A 20,980-nucleotide genomic window follows, 5' to 3' on the forward strand; every position below is an offset into this window, starting at 1 on the left:
TCCTCCCGCGCGCAGGCCAAGCGTCACCCCTGCCGCTCTCGCGTCCCCGGGGCCCGCCTCTCACGCCCGCGTCGGCCGCCAGCGACCAGCTCTGGCTGCTCCTGCGGATCTCCTCCACCGACCACGGCCGCTCCCACACGGGCTCCGACGCCGGCGCCAGCTCCTGGTCGGGGGTCGTCCGGTTCATCTGCAGCGAAAAAAAAGAGAAGAGAGGCTGAGCCTGAGGGCAGCAAGGACGGCGGCCCCAGCCCAGGCTGGCCCCTCTCCGGCCCGCCGCCCTCACCGTCCCAGCCGCCCGGCTTGGTGGGCTCCGAGGCTGCCAGCACACGCCGAGGACGGCAGAGCCCCGGAAGCCTAGCCCCAGCCAAGGTGCCCGGGGCGTGACCGGCCTCACGTGACCTGATGTCACGTGACGGGGCCCGCACGTGATCCCACCTGCGATGCTGAGGGGAGGAAGCTGCGGAAGTGGACTCGGACTGGAGTTTGGGGTTCTACGCTAGGTTGGGGCGGAGGAAGCTGGAGGAGAGGGGCTGACGCCAGGGAACGCTGCAGAGGAGGGTTGGCCGGGTGGCGCTGCGGCCCAAGGCCCGAGGCAGCGGCGCGGGATCGGCCACAGCACCGGCCGCCAGTTCGGCGGGTCTGGAGAGAGGGGACCTCAAGCAGCCAGTGGAGCAACCAGCCTGGGAGCCTTCGACGTAGGAGGGCGAAGGAAAAGGCCTGGCCTGCTGCCTCTTCTTTTGCAGCAAAATCCGCTGCTGTGAAGGCGCTGCTAGGCGGGGGCTCTGTAGATAGAGAATCCCTGATCTGCCGGGGCGTCATCTTGCTCTTTATGACCTGCTTGGCTGCCACTGTGTAGGGCCTGCTTAAACTCCTTTGCTCTCTCAGCATTGCCCTCAAGTTCAAGGACAAGCTTCTCATTATGGCAGGCATAAAACTCCACTCTCCCAGCTCAGGGCTCCAGCTGTTGTCTCACACTTCCTTGAAGTTCCCTCTGCTGAGTCGCCCTTGTGCCAGACCAACTTACTTACTAAAATAAAAATCCCAATTTCTTTCCAGTCATGTGTGCCCAAGGGCGAGTCATTTAACTTTTCTGAGCTATCCTCAGTAAAACGAAGCTACATATCTTGCAAGGATTTGATATTAAAGTGATGATATTGTAATCATCACCTTGGCCTAGGGTGAGCCTTCAACCTAGAACATACCACTGTCCCCATGCACCTTGCTCACACATCCAATCCCGGACTTTTCTTTTGTAGTCACCTCAGTTATCACCTCATTAAATAACCTGATTATCCCAAGTACAGCTTAAGTGACTTAAGTTATTTTCGATGGCTAGCGGAAGGGTCTCCGCTACATTGGAGAGCTGGGGTGGTCTGGAGTTCCATGATGTGGTGGGCCAGAGGCCACCTCTCCTGCGGCCTCTTAGTGTCTCGCCGGCGGGGTTCGGCCCGAGCTAGATAGACACAGCCCTTGGCGGATTTAAACAACCTAAACATTAAACAATACAGCTGCCTCAAATCTTTGGGAATTTCAGAATGACTGACACTGCCAAAGCTGTTCCAAATTTTGAAGAGATGTTTGCTAGTAGATTCACAGAAGATGACAAGGAGTATCAGGAATACTTGAAACGCCCTCCTGAGTCCTCTCCAATTGTTGAGGAATGGAATAGCAGAGCTGGTGGGAACCAAAGAAATAGAGGCAATCGGTTGCAAGATAGCAGACAGTTCAGAGGCAGGGACGGCAGATGGGGGTGGCCAAGTGACAATCGATCCAATTAGTGGCGTGGACAACACAGACAAGAACCTTACTATCCCGACCAATATGGACATTACGGTTACAACCAGCCACCCCCTTACGATAGAAATGTTGGCAGCTTTTAGTAAAAACATTTACTCTGTTATCACGACAAAAGTTTGGGTGTCTTCTGTCGGTCATAGTTTTTTTTTTGGTTGTTGTTTGCTTGTTTGTTTTTGAGACGGAGTCTCTCTCTGTCGCACAGGCTGGAGTGCAGTGGCGCGATCTCGGCTCACTGCAAGCTCCGCCTCCCGGGTTCACCCCATTCTCCTGCCTCAGCCTCCCGAGTAGCTGGGACTACAGGAGCCCGCCACCACGCCCGGCTAATTTTTTGTATTTTTAATAGAGACGGGGTTTCACCGTGTTAGCCAGGATGGTCTCGATCTCCTGACCTCGTGATCCGCCCGCCTCAGCTTCCCAAAGTTCTGGGATTACAGGCGTGAGCCACTGCGTCCGGCTTGGTCATAGTTTTACATCTGATTTTACAGAATGGATTATTGATTTTTTGTAAGTTGAGACTTTAAAAAAAAAAAATAGATCTTACTTGCGAGATGCGATGGTTGCTGGGAATACCTGAAATTGTGGATTATATTGCTTGACTTCTACCTCAGAGTCTTCTTTGTTTCATGACTTAATAGTGCTTTGAGTTTGGTATATTTTTCTTATTTGACCTCTAGGAATTCTTCGTTTTACACAGATATAAAAATTTTAAAATAGAAAATGCTTGCTTTTACTTTGTAAGGTAAGAGAGTATCCATGTGCTTAGATGTGCTCGTTTCTAAAATTCTAGAGGTTAATACAATCAGCTCATGAATGCCCAGCTATGCTTCTTGTGATAGATTGTACATAACATCAGCAGTTGAAAGGTAAAACAGTTGCTTTTTTTTTCGCTTTTGTTACGTGACTATGGTACTTTGTGATTCCTTACTCTATAGATAATGAGTCGCTCCATATTTATTTGGGTCTCTTTTTAGAGGGAAATCAGTAATAAAGCTGTAAAATAAGGAAGGAAAAAAAGTTGTTTTTGATGTATTTATCCTAAGGTATTACATTGTATTGTAATCATTTAAATATCAGTCTCTCCTTTAATAATAGCTAACATTTATAAAGTGTTCAGTATTTACCACTTTATACATTGTTCATTTAATTCACACAATGACTATGAGGGAGGGAATATTATTTCCAAATTATAGTTGAGGAAACTGAGGTACAGAAAGGAGAAGTAACTTACTTGTGATTAGGTAACCAGGAAAGAGGCAGACCCGAGAACACACACTGTGAGCCAATGTTACAGTAACCTATAACAGTGTTAACACTAAGTAAGGCTGGGCTGGCATAGTGGCTCACACCTGTAATCCCAGCACTGTGGGAGGCCAAGGTGGTTCGAGACCAGCCTGGGAAACATGGTGAAACCCCATATCTACAAAAAAAAAAAAAAATTAGCTGGACATGGTGGCATAGATCTGTAGTTCGAGCTACTCAGGAGAATGAGGTGGAATGATCGCTTGAGCCCCTGAGACCAAGGTTGCAGTCAGCCGAGATTGCACCACTGCACTCCAGCCTAGAAGAAGACTAAGACTGCTGTCTGCAAAAACAGTCTTAGTGTCTTAAGGGGACTTCATTTTTAAGTCACCATCTACCAACCTCTTCCACTTCCCCCACATTCATTAAAACACACACACACGCGCGCGCGCTCACACACACACACACATACACACTTCAGAACTTGGAACTTGGTTGGTAAAATTGAGGCAAGCCAATTACCAAACTTGCATTTTATCTAACACCCTCATGGGTAACTTCAGTAGCCACGTACTTAACACCCTTAATCTATGTCCCACACCCTGGAATTTATCACTGAAACATTGTGACTTCAAAATCTGAACTTCTCCTGAATAGAGTAGCCTATTTATTTATTTACTTGTTTGTTTTGAGACAGAGTCTTACTGTGACGCCCAGGCACGATCTTGGCTCACTGCAACCTCCACCTCCTGAGTTCAAGTGACTCTCGTGCCTCAGCCTCCCAAGTAGCTAGGATTACAGGCGTGTGCCACCATGCCCAGCTAGTTTTTGTATTTTTAGTGGAGACAAGGTTTTGCCATATTGGCCAGGCTGGTCTTAAACTCCGGACTTCAGGTGATCCACCTGCCTCAGCCTCCCAAAGTTCTCCGATTACAGGTGTGAGCCACAATGCCTGGCCACAAACTGTTTTACAAAACAGTACAGTATAGTGAGTAAAAGCACTAGCTTATGCAACAGGTTGGTTTTTGTGCTGCAGCTAACCTCAAAGTTGTAAGGATTAAATTAGATAATAAAGTGCTTTTAGTAACATGCCTGGCACAGTTCGTTGATTCAAACATTGAACAAAATTTTTTTTTTAGTTATACATACTACTGTGTACCTTTGGAAAAATTAGAACTTAACAGATAAGGCTAAGTTTGAGCCTTCCAGTACTTTCCTTCTCTGCATACTCTTCAGAGGTAACTGGGATCATGCTCTGGGAGCATGTCTTTCCAAGTCTTTTTCTTTGCTTTTATAAACACATCTGTTTCCATAGAAATGCTTGTATGTAGAGGGGGTGCGGTATCGTGCTGGATTTGTTATTGGCACTTTTTTGCTTGACCTACCTTGGATGGCTCTCTAATTGTTACAGTTTTTACCTTTTAACTATTACTCAATATTCTTACTAAGGTAAGACTATACTGATTTTGTTTATATTTCTATAGTAATAGGCCAGGCGCGGTGGCTCATGCCTATAATCCCAGCACTTTGGGAAGCCAAGGCAGGTTGATCACCTGAGGTAAAGAGTTTGAGACCAGCCTGGCCAACATGGTGAAATCCAATCTCTACCAAATATAAAAATTAGCCAGGCATGATGGCGGGTGCCTGTAATCCCAGCTACTCAGGAGGCTGAGGCAGGAGAATTGCTAGAACCCAGAAGGCGGAGGTTACAGTGAGGCAAGATCACCCCATTGTGCTGCAGCCTGGGCAACAAGAACGAAACTCCTCAAAAATAAAAAAAGTAAATAAATAAATAAAAATATTTCTCTAGTAACAGACAATTTTGATATTTTAATATTTTGCTTTTTATATTCTTGTGGTTACATTCTTATTAAAGAATGCATTTTTGTTTAGATTCGAAGTAAATCTTGTGTATTATTTGTTCCAGCACATCTTTTGCTTTATAACTTACTGCATCATGATTATGATTATTATTTTAAACAGCTGTTAACCTTTTTGAAGGAGGAGCGTAATGGCTAAGTGGCAGTATCTCTTCTTTAGCTTAATAACTAGTAGTTCTAATTTGCTATTTTATACTCTTAGCACACCACACAAATGAGTGATGAGGAAGAGGATGATGATGGCTGTGACCTTTTTGCTGACTCTGAGAAGGAGAAAGATATGGAGGACATTGAAGAAAATATTAGACCTGTAAGGAAGGCTGTAGTTGCTATCACTTGGCAGGGTTTTAGAACCAATGATTTGTTTTTTTTTTTATTGTGACTTACTTTGTACATCTCTCATTTTTGCATATTTGTCATTTCATTTACACTTTGGAAAATAATGGCAAGCATCTCAAATTGCCTCACAAGTACCACTTTCTTGTCCAGATGTTATGATTTTATGAGTCAGATCATTCAGAATATGTCTGGTTCCAGAGTTTGAAGGCCGTACTGCTCCTGTCTCTCCACCCATGCACTTTTTCTTATTTTCTTATTTAGATTTTTAAGTATTAAAGTCAAGTATTAAAAAAAAATAAGGAAATAAAGAGCATCTCCCTTTGAAGGAACATTTTATGAGTACTATTCCGCGGGTGAGCTGTATAGGGTACATATGTTTAAGTTCATTTAATTAAACTCTGTTTTCTCCTCAGTTCAATTTCTTTGCTCTTGTATACATAATGTTGTTAGGTGTCCAAAGTGAAGTGTACTAGTTTGATACAAAAAAGAGATTCTTTTGATTTCTCTTGCTTTAGAAAAGCAGACCTACTTCGTTTGCAGGTGAGCTGGCTGCCCGCATCAAGGGGGATGCCGTGGGCCGAGTGGACAAGGAGCCGACAAGTGAGCCCCAGCCTCACTGACGGGGAGTAGGGGAGGGATAGTGCGGGGCCCTCTGCTGGCTTCACCAAAGGTGGATTTCCCTTTTCATTAGTAATTACTACAGCAGAAGAGGCTTAATTGTAGTGCTTATTCCTTTTTTGGTTAACGGGCTCCTTTAGATAACTGAACACTGTGGACCCACAAGAAAAACATACATGTACACGTGTAGATAACACTTTACATGCAATTTCAGGGGATTAATGGAAACTCCAGAGAACCATGGGCAACAGCTTAAGAATTCCTGGCTGAATATTTACTCCTATATTTTGAACACATAAGAATGTGCTGTATAGCGTATTCTAGTTATAACAGGGTAGAAAGACAACATAATAATTCTTTCAACAAATACAATCCTGTTATGCACATGAGCCTGGTACAAAAGCAGAAGCCTTCTGCCTTACAAAGAGACTCTTGAGTGCTTACTGTGGGCAGGGTCGGGGGTCCAGTGCTCTGGTGCAGCTGAGATGAAAGGCAGATGTCTTGCTCTTAGCTGTGAGTTATGAGGATGACAGACGTGGAAAGAACCAGGATGTGTATACTGAGGGAGGACTTAGTACTATTAAAACTGTGAACTGTTGTTCAAGCCTTATCCTCAGGAGAAGCAAAACCTCAGAAGACACTCAAAGAGAAGAAGGAAAGGAAAAGTCCTTTAGACGGTGGGCCTTTTCCCTCAATTCTGTTATTTTAGGAGCCTTTGACTAGGGAATGTTGCTTACATAATTCATGAAGTACTGCTTTACATGCTGTTTTCCCTCTGACAAAAGGGTCTGTCTCTATTTACTTTTCTAAAGCCTCTGGGCTGGGCACGGTGGCTCACACCTGTAATCCCAGCGCTTTGGGAGGCCGAGGTGGGTGGACCATAAGGTCAGGAGTTTAAGACCAGCCTGGCCAACATAGTGAAACCCCATTTCTACTAAAAATACAAAAAATTAGCTTGGCATGGTGGCGGGTGTCTGTAGTCCCAGCTACTTGGGAGGCTGAGGCAGGAGAATCACTTGAACCCGGGAGGCAGAGGTTGCAGTGAGCCTTGATCACGCCACTGCATTCCAGCTTGGGTGACGGTGCCAGACTCCGACTCAAAAACAAACAAACAAAAGCCTCGGAAGGCATGTTTTGGGGTGCTGGGAGGAGATGTGGGTGTGGAGTAAAAATTCCTATAGAGATTTGATTTATTAGATTTTACAGCAATCATTTCTTGTCTTTCTAGAATTCTTTAGAAATACAGAAACTTAGGGATCTCTAGCATTTGTTTTCAATAAAGGATAAACCAGGCCTTTTCCTATTAAACAGCCATGTCCATTACATTCCACTTGTCCCTGTGTCAGTCTGCAGATCCCTTTGTTTATTCTGCCCTTCCTTCCCCCAGATTGGTTGGGGAATGGGTCTTGAATGTGGCATCTGATCCGAATGCTTGCTTCAGAGTAAATCCAGATCCAGGGTGCTGGCCTAGAGAATGAATGCTGTCTGCCGCAGACATTGACAGACTTGAGAGTGGAGGTCCAGAGAGCCTTCTGAGGGCGTCAGTGGACTGTGCCAGGGGTTTAGTGTGAAATTCATCAGACTGCCTCATACTTTGATAAATAGTGTCAGATAAACTCCATGCCAGTTTGGAGATGCAGCAGATGCCAACCCGGGAATTTGAGTTCCGGACCCATCTTTAATACTCCCTGCAAAACATTGCTTTCTGTTTGCTAGATGAAGAGGATAACTTATTCACACCCCCCAAGCTGACCGACGAGGACTTCTCACCATTTGGCTCTGGAGGTGGCCTGTTCAGTGGGGGCAAGGGGCTCTTTGATGATGAGGACGAGGAGGTGAGTCCATGGCACCCAGCAACACTCCCTGCAGCTAGCTGTGTCAGGGGTCCACAGGGAAGAAATAGGCTTTGCTTGTTTAGTGGGGGAAAAACAGCTTCTCAGTTGGAAGTTGCTTCTATTTTCATATTTTGGGACGTTTTGAACTAAGAATCACAGAGTGAGAAATGCCGTATCCTTCTATCCTTTGTTAGGTGAGGAGAAGATGTGCACGTGTTAATGTGAATAATTTACTAGGTGATTGTTTCTTGCCTTATCTGTTGTCTTCCATGTTTGTTTTTAATTCCTGGACAGGCCTAAATTATTTTAGGGTCTGATTTTGCCATAGTTATCACTTTGCAACTGATTTTCTGGCAGAGTAGTAAATATGTAGCTTTAAATCTTGTAGGTTATTTTTCCTTAGAAATCCTCAAATGCAGCTATGCTTTCTCCTGGTTTTTTGAATTCTTTGTCATATACCTTTTTACAACCAGAATGACCTCTTCACGGAAGCCCCACAGGATCAGCAAGCTGGAGCCTCTGTTAAGGAGGGTAAGCTGGGGCTGGTCAGCTGCGTCTCCGTATGCAGAGTTCCAAAACTGTCTTTCTCACTAGGAGATGGAACCCTGAGGTTGTTCCCAAGCCTTGTTTCTGTGTTAAGCAGGAAGCTGTTGTTTTTACTGTGGTCCAGTTGAAAGTAATTCATCTTCACTAATTCATGTCTTGGAAAAAACAATACCATCTGTAAACCCATACCACAGTCTTGCCTCTTTGTTAGGAGAGAACTCATAAAAAGTCAGACAAGAAAAGTACCCTAGAGCAATGTTGAGGGTGGTTTCCATTGAATGAAGTTTAATTTAAAGAAACATTTTTAACATTCTGTATATAAGTTGGAGACCAGTAATTCCCCAACCCAATGTGCATTAAAATCATCTATGCAGTTTTTTTTTGTGTGTGTATTTTTAGTAGAGACAGGGTTTCACCGTGTTGGACAGTTGGCCAGGCTGGTCTTAAACTCCTATCTTCAAGTGATCATCCACCTTGGCCTCGCAAAATGCTGGGAATACAGGCATGAGCCACTGCACCTGTCCCATTGGTGCAGTTTTTTAAAAGCACAAATATAAATATATTTTTTAACCTACAAATGTTACTCAATAGGTTTGTGGTAGTTCTCGGGACTTGGGAATTAGTGATTCTAAGCGCCGAGTCTCCCGGGCACATGCATCAGAGCTGGGCCTTGGAAGCCGCTCCTTGTGCGTGCTGTGCGGGCTGTTAGCCTGGCCCTCCTCTGCTTTCTGCTGTCCATGTTTTGGCATCAGTGACTTGCTTGGTTTCCCCCTTTGCTCTTATGTCTTTATTTTTTTACTGATGACTCACGTTTTTGCGGTTCTTTTTCACTTGTTCATTCTCATCCAACTGGAATGGGTAGAGCTGGAACTGTTTGGGGGAGCCCTGGTCATGCTGTCCCTGCCTCTGCCAGCTGTGCTCACCACCACCCTTGGTGTCCCCCAGCTGACCCACTGCTGTGGCTTGATGACAGTCAGCATGCTCTTCCATTGGAGTCACAGCTCAGATTGTGTCAATCCCAAAAAAAAGTCCTGACATCGGTAGAGAAGAAAATACTAAAGAATTTTAAAATGGCTTGTTCAGGAAAAAGTGGTTTCAAAAGGTCTGGTACTAGCTACGTGTTACATTGCACATATTTCAGGAAGAAAATAGCAAGGAAAGTTATTTCCCTTGTAAAATGGTTACCCCTTGCTTTCTCATTCTAGAGTCTTCATCATCCAAACCTGGCAAGAAAATCCCAGCAGGAGCTGTTTCTGTATTTTTAGGTAACATAACTTAGGTTTGTTTTCTAAAAACTACACAAATACTGCTTTTTCCATTTCAAAATTATCATCTTCTAAAGCCTGGCTGGAGACGAGGAAGTACCTGCGAGCTTCAAACGGCTTTGAGCAGCTTATAGAAAGAGTTCATTTACTGATATTAGCTCTTATTCTCCTAGAGCTCAGTGGCCTTGGACTTTTTTGTGTTTGAGCGACCTGGTGATTCTCCATTGTGAGATGTTCTGTAGCAGTAATGGATGGAGGCTATTGGGCTCTGTTAATGCATTTTGTGGATTAACTGAAATGAAAAGTTTTTGGTGGGTGATAATTTTTTTCTGTAAATTCAACAGGCCCACACTGGCTCACAGCTGTGGCTGTCTTGTCCCTCCACCCACAGGAGACACGGATGTGTTTGGTGCTGCCTCCGTTCCATCACTGAAGGAGCCACAGAAGCCTGAGCAGCCCACTCCAAGGAAAAGCCCCTACTTTCCCCCTCCCACTGGCCTCTTTGGTGATGATGATGGTGATGATGATGATGACTTTTTCTCAACACCCCACAGCAAACCTTCCAAAACAGGTATGTGTTCCTGCCTCTGTTTCTAGGACTTCAGCCAGAAAAAGAATGTTGCCTGAAAAGAAGATAAGCTCACCTAGTTCTGTATCTCTTATAGTACCAGAATCCCTTCTCCAGCATTCCTGTCATTGAGCTGTTTTGTCTGTACTTACATAGGTGTGGTGCCTGGGAGGTCTGTTTTATGACCCAATCCTTTCTGCTCTGTAAGCTAATTACTATGATTATTTTCCTTATAGAGAGCTGAAGTCTTTTTCCCTATAATTTTTGCTTAATTTGTAGTTCTGACCTTTGGAATTATAAAGTTTTAATCATACTTTCTTCCAGCTGACCTTAGTCAATTACATGAGCAGCATTTTGTGTGCTGGCCGTTTATTTCCCAGCTTCTCTTCTCTCTGCCAAAAAGCTCAGGTGGCCTTGGTCTTTCTTCACATGTTGGGGTTTTCATCCGCTTGGCCACCCCTTTCTTTTTGGCGTTCTCCTTTCTTTTCCTCTTAAATGTAAGTTCTGTGTTCCTGAAGTCATTCCTGTAAATCATTTGTTTCTAAATGCGCAGATGAATCTCCCAGAGGCTTTTGTCAAAATGAAGATTCCGATTCAGTAGGTTCAGGGTGGGGCCTGAGAATTTACATTTCCAGCAAGCTTCATGGTCTGTAGTTCACACTTGGAATAGCAAGACTTAGATCCATTGACTGCTCTTCTAGAAAAGAAAGGTAGATCCCTAGATCCCTAAGTTGCACATGATTTTCAGCAACTTGAAAAAATAAAAAAGGAAGATATAGGAATAGATGGAATCAGAATGCATTTAGAAGCAGGCTCTCTGGACTTACTGTCCTTTTCCAGTGTTAGGTGTAGAAAGTAAGGATGGAAGCCGAAGTGCGAGGGAAAACGGTAGCCTAGTTAATCTAGAAAGAGTGCAAATGGATGCAGAATGCACGCAGGTCTGGGTGAAGATGACAGTGAATGAAGGTAGTAGTGCTTTTTGTAGCTCCACAGGGCTCTCACTTAGTGGATATCTTTGAGAACTGATTTAGAATCACTAGTAAATTGATGCTGCTTTCTTTGACAACTCCTAGTCTCTTCGGACATTCTTGAGTCAGTGACCTCATTTCAGCAACACATGCCCCATTCGGTACAGCAGTGCTTACTGTGGTAAAAATATTCATCAGTAGAGTAAGCTATGGCCCTTCTATTCAGTGGAATATTGTGCGACTATTAAAACCAATGGGGTCTACGCTTGTTGACTTGGGAAGGTTTTATAGGTACATTAAGTGGAAAACACAAATGGTAAGACACATTGTTCAAATTACCTTCTTATTTATAGCCTTATTTGTAAATAACTGGTGTTAATTCATTAGTACATCCTTTGGGGGAATTGGAAGCATGTATGCTGAACTGTTTCCAATGTCCATGTTGTTCGAGTAGGCAGGTGGAATTATGAGGGAATTTCATTATTTGCTTTTATCTGCTTTTGTACAGTTTGATTTTTTTTTTTTTTTTTTTTTTTTTTTTTTTTGAGATGGAGTCTTGCTCTGTCACCCAGGGTGGAGTGCAGTGGCGGATCTTGGCTCACTGCAACCTCCATCTCCTGGGTTCAACCAATTCTCCTGCCTCAGCCTCCCGAGTAGCTGGGATTACAGGCACCCGCCACCACGCCCAGCTAATTTTTGCATTTTTAGTAGAGATGGGGTTTCACCACGTTGGCTAGTGTGGTCTCATACTCCTGACCTCAGGTGATCCACCCGCCTTGGCCTCCCAAAGTGCTGGGATTACAGGCGTGAGCCACTGTGCCCGGCCCAGTTTGATTTTTTTTAAAGCAGGAGCCGAGCCTTCATTTCTCAGATTCCTTAGATGATTGACTTGGTGTTCCTCTTAAGTGATCTTTCTTCCTCTCGATCTCTCTTCACCTTTTAAGTTAGTCCAAGCTTCTCTAACCACAGCAGGAGACTGCTGCTTGGATAAGCATGTCAGCTGCATGGTTAAACTATTTGTTCTGTCTTTCAACTGAGCTGTCGATACACTCTTTGAAAAATTCCAAGGGAAGAGTATAGTTCCACTTACTATTTCTTTATAAGTAACCAAGAAACAACATAACTTTCATATTAATCTTCGGGAGGGAAGAATTTTTTAATCTATGAATTTTGTGGTAGGATTTTTTGTGGTAGGATTTCTGGCCTTATTGTAATTTTATGCCTTGGTTTTTTTTTTTTCTTTCTTTTTTTTATTTTATTTTATTATTATTATACTTTAAGTTTTAGGGTACATGTGCACAATGTGCAGGTTAGTTACATATGTATACATGTGCCATGCTGGTGTGCTGCAACCACCAACTCGTCATTTAGCATTAGGTATATCTCCTAATGCTATCCCTTCCCCCTCCCCCCACCCCACAACAGTCCCCAGAGTGTGATGTTCCCCTTCCTGTGTCCATGTGTTCTCATTGTTCAATTCCCACCTATGAGTGAGAACATGCAGTGTTTGGTTTTTTGTCCTTGTGATAGTTTACTGAGAATGATGATTTCCAATTTCATCCATGTCCCTACAAAGGACATGAACTCATCATTTTTTATGGCTGCATAGTATTCCATGGTGTATATGTGCCACATTTTCTTAATCCAGTCTATCATTGTTGGACATTTGGGTTGGTTCCAAGTCTTTGCTATTATGAATAGTGCCGCAATAAACATATGTATGCATGTGTCTTTATAGCAGCATGATTTATAGTCCTTTGGGTATGTACCCAGTAATGGGATGGCTGGGTCAAATGGTATTTCTAGTTCTAGATCCCTGAGGAATCGCCACACTGACTTCCACAATGGTTGAACTAGTTTACAGTCCCACCAACAGTGTAAAAGTGTTCCTATTTCTCCACATCCTCTCCAGCACCTGTTGTTTCCTGACTTTTTAATGATTGCCATTCTAACTGGTGTGAGATGGTATCTCGTTGTGGTTTTGATTTGCATTTCTCTGATGGCCAGTGATGGTGAGCATTTTTTCATGTGTCTTTTGGCTGCATAAATGTCTTCTTTTGAGAAGTGTCTGTTCATGTCCTTTGCCCACTTTTTGATGGGTTTTTTGTTTTTTTCTTGTAAATTTGTTTGAGTTCTTTGTAGATTCTGGATATTAGCCCTTTGTCAGATGAGTAGGTTGCGAAAATTTTCTCCCATTTTGTAGGTTGCCTGTTCACTCTGATGGTAGTTTCTTTTGCTGTGCAGAAGCTCTTTAGTTTAATTAGATCCCATTTGTCAATTTTGGCTTTTGTTGCCATTGCTTTTGGTGTTTTAAACATGAAGTCCTTGCCCATGCCTACGTCCTGAATGGTAATGCCTAGGTTTTCTTCTAGGGTTTTTATAGTTTTAGGTCTAACGTTTAAGTCTTTAATCCATCTTGAATTAATTTTTGTATAAAGTGTAAGGAAGGGATTCAGTTTCAGCTTTCTACATATGGCTAGCCAGTTTTCCCAGCACCATTTACTAAATAGGGAATCTTTTCCCCATTGCTTGTTTTTCTCAGGTTTGTCAAAGATCAGATAGTTGTAGATATGCGGCGTTATGCCTTGGTATTTAAAGGCAAAGTCCAATCCACTGCCGATATCTTTGGTGACGAAGAAGGAGATCTGTTCAAAGAAAAAGCCGTAGCATTGCCAGAAGCCACTGTGAGTCATATAGATGAAAATAAAGCAAGAGCAGAAAAAAAGGTGAGCAGGAGGAAAGACTTAACACAGGAGCATTTATCTGCAGCATTTTAATAATTCATCCGGAACACAGAGGGAAGTATTGTTCCCTTTCACGTTCATATTGAAGAACTTCAAACAGAAAGTGGAAAGAACATTGCAGTGAACACCCAAATAACTACCACCCAGATTGATCAGTTCTTAGGGTTTTGGCAAACACTTTATGGATGTAAACCTTGTTACATACCTATTTTTTTCCTGAACTATTTGCATGTAAGTTGTTTGAACTGTTTGCTGCATGGAACTGTTTCCATGTAGTCATTGTGACATTCTACCCCTAAATATTTCATTAAGCCTCTCTTGAAAAGACTTCCGTATAAGCACAATGCCATTATCAACAGCTGTGAGACCAACAGTAATTCTATAGTAGAATCTAATATCTAGTCTGTGTTAGAATTGCTCCAGTTGCCCCAGAATGTCTTTGTAAAATCACCCCAACAAATAGAATACAGATTTAAAATTATCTCGCATATAGTTTATATTGTAATTTCCTCTCTTGTCCCCAAAATGCCATTTACAGCAGTGATGCCCAACCTTTTTGGCATTAGGGACGTAAGGAGAGTGCAACTTGCAACCTAGATCCCTCGCATGTACAGTTCACTATAGGGTTTGTTTGCCCTCCTATGAGAATCTGATGCTGCCGCTGATCTGACAGGAGGAAGAGCTCAGGCAGTTAATGCTTGCTGCTCACCTCACCTCCTGCTGTGCGGCCCAGCTCCTAACAGGCCATGGACTGGTCTGCAGCCCAGGGTTGGGGACCCCTGCTTTATAGTATCTTTGTGTATTTTGATTTTTTTTGTTTTGTTTTAAGAAACCCAGGATTCAGGCAGTGTGTCTGCCTTGCATTTGGTTGTCCTGTCTCTTTGGTCTCCTTAATCTAGTGCAACACCTCACACATCTTTTTTTTTTTTCTTTTTAATGTCCAGCCACTTGTCTTGTAGAATGTGTCTCGTGAATTTGCTTGATTATTTTCCTATGAATAGATTCAGGGTCAGCATTTTTGGGAAGAATACAAGCAAGCAGGGTTGTGCACTTCCCATCGGATCACCTCCCAAGACACATCACGTCCACCGTCTGCCTCATTCAGACATGTTTGTCACTTAGTTGTTAGGGTGCCCACCACACTGCTTCATTGGAAAGGTACCCTGTTCTCTTTTGCCATTGCTAAGTTGATCTCTAAAGTGATAGTTGAACACACTGTAAATATCTGTTCTCTCCCAGCCTTTTACTCAGTGTAAATCCACTGATGATCTTTTCCTGAATCAGTTAACCTGTTAGTGGTCATAAACCACTGCTTTTTTAATTCTATATTTCTTATTAGTTGGCATCTTCTGAATAAAGAGTTTCCTCTTCCTCTGCTTCCCTAGTTTTTAGTGTTGCTTTGGGATCATGAATTCCTTCTTCAGTGTAGATGGTAATCCATTACCATCATTCCTCTTCTTCCTTTTTTTCTGAGACAGGGTCTTGCTCTATTGCCCAGGCTGGAGTGTAGTGGTGCAATCACAGCTCACTGCAGCCTCAACCTCCTGGGTTCAAGCGATTCTCCAGCCTCAGCCTACCAAGTAGCTGGGACTATATGTGCACGCCACCATGCCTGCCTAATTTTTGTATTTTTTTGTAGAGACTGGGTTTGACCATATTGGCCAGACCACCATTGTTTTTGATGCTGATATTGACCTGCATTTGGCCAGTGCGTGTGTCCCCAGCAGTTTTTAAGCCATTCTGACTGCTTGGCCTTTCACTGCTGTCCTGCACAGCTGGTCCCTCCTCTTTCTACAGTTTGTCTCATCATGTCATGTCCTGGCTGTGAAACCCTGACTTTCTCCTGCCGACCACCTAAGGCCCAGCATTCAGAACCTGGTAGGCCTGTCAGGCAGCCTGCCTTTCCAGGCTGTCTCTCCTTGCATATGTCCCATCTTTGCACCCATTGACCCAGGCAGTGTGTCCTGCTCCCTGATACACCAGATGTGTCCTCTGTTTGTCTTGCTGTTCTCTTAGCAGCCCCCTCGGCTTGCTGCCTATCACAGCAGAGACTCTGTGCATTTTCTAAATGGTTGATTGAGTAAACTCTCTTTTCTGGGTATCTTATTTGTTAATGCTTAATTTTTCTTTTTCTTTTTTTTCCCCCCAACAAAGGTTACCTTACCTTCCAGCAAAAATCTCAAGCCCTTGTCAGAAACAAACACTCAAAAAGGCTTATTTTAGGATCAGGAGGACTCTGAGGTATGGTATTCTTTTCTTTAGTTGTGGGTATTAGTCTATGGATATGACATAGAAACTATTTCTGAATCAGGTTTTTCTCAGCAGAGTTATAAGACTTTTTGTTAAGTACTCCAGTTCTTTAAAAATTATCTCTAGAGGCCAGGAGCGGTGGTTCACGCCTGTAATCCCAGCACTTTGGGAGGCCAAGGCAGGTGGACACCTGAGGTCAGGAGTTCGAGACCAGGCTGGCCAACATGATGAAACCCTGTCTCTATTAAAAAGACAAAAATTAGTTGGGCATGGTGGTGCGAGCCTGTAATCCCAGTTACTCAGGAGGCTGAGATAGGAGATTCACTTGAACCCGGGAGGCAGAAGTTGCAATGAACCGAGATCACACCATTGCACTCCAGCCTGGGCGACAGAGTGAGACTTCATCTCAGAATAAATAAATGAATAAAAAATAATCTCTTGAGAGCATAGGGTCTTTAGAAAGCAATATGTTTACAATACTTTTCACTTTTGGGTTGGACTGTATTTACATTTCCTGGGATGAAAATATTCTCTTTTTAGGATGCTCAGATTTTAAACTGTTCATAGGCTCATGATGTGATGAGGAGCTTGCACCAGAGTGGAGGTCACCATGCTACTTCCTTTATTCACATTCTCACTAACTAGACCGTGAGCACTAACTAGACAGTTAGCAGATGGGTTCTGGCATAGCCATCTGTCTTGTTGAGACTGAGACCAATAACAGCCTGTGGGACCCTGGTTCACAGGTTGCTTTGGTCCCTCCAGGCACCTTAGAACCACCCCTCAAAATTTCACTGCTTTTCCTGAGTCTCTCAGGCCTAGGTCGTCTTAGATCTAATTTTAAGTTGGCCTTTTAGGAGATCAGAGACCTGTATGAGAAATGTAATGGGAAATAATAAGCCCCTTTTACAGAAAAATATGTGGACATGGCAGAAACTTACATGTATTTCAAGAAGCTGTGGGCTCTAGGTTAGGCTCTCATGGTTGGGCTTTGCACTCACAGCAAGGATGAACATGGAACCCTTTGGAAGTAAAGTATACCTTTGTGGCTATTATTTCATTGAAGGCGAGTGTACAAAACATGAGAATTAACCAAAGTCCAGTCAAGTCACAACCCTGACCCCTGAGAAACAGCATGATGGGGCCTCCACCATCTTATGCTCATGGATCCCATGTGTCACCCATACCTGCACCTCGGGGTCTTTGCACCAGCCCCTGCCACTCTGAGGAATGCTGTTCCCAGAATCCAGCTTGCTTCCTCACTCTTTGACTTCTCTGTGAGGCCTCCCTGACCAAATACACACAGGAGGAAACCTGCTAGCACATACCACCCTGTGCTCCTGGTCCTCTTTCCTATTTCACTGTTTACCACAGCACGTGTTGCCAGGAACAATGTATATTTACTTATTCATTGTCTCTACTTCCCACTAAAGTAAGTGCCATGAGGGCAGGACTTTTTATTCCCTGTTTGTATCCCTAACACCCTCTCCTTCATACCAGTGCTTGGCATGTGGTAACCCATCCAGTAATTGTTGACTAGACAAAAAAACCAAATGTGAGCAATTTCAGTGACTTACGAGGTGTTCTGGTTATTTGTTGCTATGAAACGAGTAACTCCAAAACCTAGTGGTTTATAACACCCATAGTTTTGTTGTCTTACAGTTCGAGAGGTTCACTGGGCTTAGCTAGGCCGTTGTCACTGAGGGTCTCTTGTGTCTGAAGGTGGCTGGGCTGAGGATCACCTTATTCATATGTCTGGTGCCTGGGCACTGGGGCCCCTGGGACACCTCTCACTAGCCCTGTGTGGCTCCCAGCATGTAGTCAGGGAAGCCGGGCCTCTTACATGCTGGCTCAGGGCTGTAGGGGAGAGTCCTCAGAGAGAGCCCGATGGAGGCCATGTCGCCTTCTGTGTTCCAGCCTTGGAAGTCAACGGTGTTCCTTTTGCTTCATCTGTTACTCAAGATGGTCACAATGGCCCATCCAGGTTCATGGGGAGGGGCTGTAGGCTCCCCTTCTTGATGGTGGGAGTGTAAATGAACTCTCGGACTTGTGTGAAAACCCTACCAAAGGCTTTGCCCCATGTGTGTCATCATAGAGTGAATGTTTTTATTGGATATTGTTGGGATTCTGAGGCAAGGAGAAGTAAAACTAAGGCAGTCTAACAGTTAAAGCTTTGGACCCGAAGGAATGCGTCCTGACTCCTTTCTCTATATTTCAAGTGTGAGGCTGAAGCTTGCCCTGTGAAGTCATTTTGGGGGAACATATTTGAGGTAATGGAAGTGTCTTTTTTTGCAGTACCAATAAAAGTATTAGTTAAGGGTCCAAAACTGTGATGTTGACATTTGTTTTTATTCTTTGCTTTGGTTTACTTTCATTTTCTTAGAACAGCAAAACCCTTTCTCTTGCCATTGTGTAACATGCAGGAGGGTCACGGGATGCCTGGAATCCCCCACGTGGCCTCTTCTATCTAAATAAACCCATGGGACTCCGGGGAGCACAGGGGAAAACCACTGTGTGGAGGAGAACTCACTTAGTGAACTCATTAGGTCTATATTTAGGAGTAGACATCAACCCCATGATTAAAAAAAAAAAAAACTGTCAGAAGAGGTCTTAGAAAATATGTTCTTGTCCTATTTAATTGTTCGGCTCTTGTGTATTAATGTTTCTCTTCCCAAGGGATTAGATGTCCCATTTTATGTTTCTACTTGATGTTGCTCAATTTGCAGGCCTTTCTTTGCAGGATAAGCTGATGTTTTATAACATTTTGAAAATTTCTTTACTTTTATATTTTTTACTTTTTTGAGACAAAATTTTACTCTTTTTGCTCAGGCTGGAGTGCAATGGTGGGATCTCGGCTCACTGCAACCTCCGCCTTCCAGGTTCAAGCAATTCTCCTGCCTCAGCCTCCTGAGTAGCTGGGATTACAGGCACCCACTGCCACGCCTGGCTAATTTTGTATTTTTAGTAGAGACAGGGTTTTGTCATGTTGCCCAGGCTGGTCTCGAACTCCTGACCTCAGGTGATCCACCTGCCCCAGCCTCCCAAAATGCTGGGATTATAGGTATGAGCCACGGTGCCAGGCTGAAAGTTTATTCAGAATCTAGCAGGTCTTATCCTGGTTTGCAATGTCATATACTTGTAGTTAAACTAAGTAGACTACCAAACATTTAAAAATAAAAATTTAATTTGTATTTATTTAAAAGAAATAAGTGGGACGAGCGTGGTGGCTCATGCCTGTAATCCCAGCACTTTGGGAGGCAGAGGCGGGTGGATCACGAGGTCAGGAGATCGAGACCATCCTGGCTAACACGGGGAAACCCTGTCTCTACTAAAAATACAAAAAAATTAGCTGGGCGTGGTGGCGGGTGCCTGTAGTCCCAGCTACTTGGGAGGCTGAGGCAGGAGAATGGCGTGAACGCAGGAGGCGGAGCTTGCAGTGAGCCAACATGGCGCCATTGCACTCCAGCCTGGGCGACAGAGCAAGATTCCATCTCAAAAAAGAAAAAAAAAGAAAAAGAAGTAAGTCATAATCTTAGGAGAGAAGGGTATTACTAAATAAAATAGTTGTAGCTCCGTTAATTTGGGAATCTAGCCCGTTTCTTTATTGACCCTAATCTCTGATTCTTTAAACAGTAATGGGAAGCCATGCTTATATATTTATTTTTTTAGCATGGTATAGGAAATTGATTCAAAAACTTTTTCCTGCCTTCTGACATTAAGGTGGGAATACAGAAGCCCCTGGGCTCTGCGAGGCCACCAGATCCTGTAGCTCTCCTCCTCCTTAGCACCACTGCACACACCCTACGCAGACCCTGAGGTCTATCCCTTTAAGGACTCTGTCTGAGCCACCTTCCCTCTAAGGAAAGAAGCCTAGACACATGGCAGCTGTCATGTCTGAGTCACTTGTGTTTTATACTGACCTGATATTTTAAAAACTGATATTCCTGTTAACCAGCAACTTTAATTTCAATCCAACAGGATTTGTTTTCTTCTCAAAGTGCGAGTAAGTTAAAAGGTGTATCTCTGCTGCCTGGCAAGCTCCCCACGTTGGTTTCCCTGTTTGATGATGAAGATGAAGAGGTAAACATTGTTATTGCAACACTAGATAATTTAGATTAGGAGAAAACGGTTGTTGATGTAACTTTCTACCCAGAGGCTCGTATGCTAGCAAAAGGTGGTAGGGAAGCAGTCAGGCTACCTGAAGTTTATATCACAAAAATATTTCTGTTTTTATTTCAGTGACTTCTTCCTTATATTTTCCTAGCTGTGCAATGGAGAAGACATTAGATTCTTGACGCAGTTCTTTTTTTTTTTTTTTTTTGAGTTGGAGTCTTTCTCTGTCACTCAGTCTGGAGTGCAGTGGTGCAATCTCGGCCCACTGCAACCGAGTTCAAGCGATTCTTCTACCTCAACCTCCCAAGTAGCTGGGACTACAGGTGCGTACCACCACTCCTGGCTAATTTTTGTATTGTTAGTAGAGACAGGGTTTCACCATGTTGGCCAGGCTAGTCTTGAACTCCTGATCTCAGGTGATCTGCCTGCCTCGGCGTCCCTAAGTGCTAGGATTACAGGTATGAACCACCGTGCCCGGCCTTTTGACACAGTTCTTATGGAGTGAAACCTACAGGTTTTATTTTTAGAAATCTGCCTTTGAGAAATACAATTGACCCTTTAACGGTGTGGAGGTTATTTTGACTTCCACATTGCAGTGAAAAATCCATATATAACATCTTACTTTCCAAAAACTTATCTACTGATACCTTACTGTTAACCAGAAGCCTCATGGATAACATAAACAGTTGATCAACATATAAATAGTATAGTATCTATTTCTGTATTTTTGTGTTCCTGACATATCTAGCATTTCCTTATTTTTTTTTTAATATTTCTAGGCTATGTGGTTTGTCTGCAAGATTTTTCAAATTGTTGCA

General features: G+C 43.5%; 2 protein-coding genes and 1 pseudogene across 21 annotated transcripts in view; 2 read left to right on the forward strand and 1 right to left on the reverse strand.

The window, feature by feature from the left end:
• Positions 1-411, reverse strand: part of WASHC2 (WASH complex subunit 2C) — a 63,944-nt gene extending 63,533 nt beyond the window's left edge. For 19 of the 20 annotated variants that reach the window (XM_063727063.1, XM_063727065.1, XM_063727064.1 and 16 more), the window contains exons 1-2: positions 284-411; positions 65-187 (exon numbers count right to left, since the gene is read on the reverse strand). In XM_063727063.1, the coding sequence (XP_063583133.1) occupies positions 65-187 (123 nt within the window). In that variant the 5' untranslated portion in view covers positions 284-411. 20 annotated transcript variants of the gene reach the window in all.
• Positions 412-1,430: 1,019 nt separating this feature from the next.
• Positions 1,431-1,895, forward strand: LOC103891630 (RNA guanine-N7 methyltransferase-activating subunit-like protein). Its single transcript, XM_054522206.1, is given in 1 exon segment — positions 1,431-1,895. A coding segment is annotated over 1 exon segment (345 nt). The 5' UTR covers positions 1,431-1,535; the 3' UTR covers positions 1,881-1,895.
• A 3,235-nt stretch (positions 1,896-5,130) lies between these two features.
• On the forward strand, positions 5,131-20,172 carry LOC100462019 (WASH complex subunit 2A-like; annotated as a pseudogene).
• Positions 20,173-20,980: the final 808 nt, after the last annotated feature.

Source organism: Pongo abelii, chromosome 8, assembly GCF_028885655.2.
Source record: "Pongo abelii isolate AG06213 chromosome 8, NHGRI_mPonAbe1-v2.0_pri, whole genome shotgun sequence".
Classification (NCBI taxonomy): domain Eukaryota; kingdom Metazoa; phylum Chordata; class Mammalia; order Primates; family Hominidae; genus Pongo; species Pongo abelii.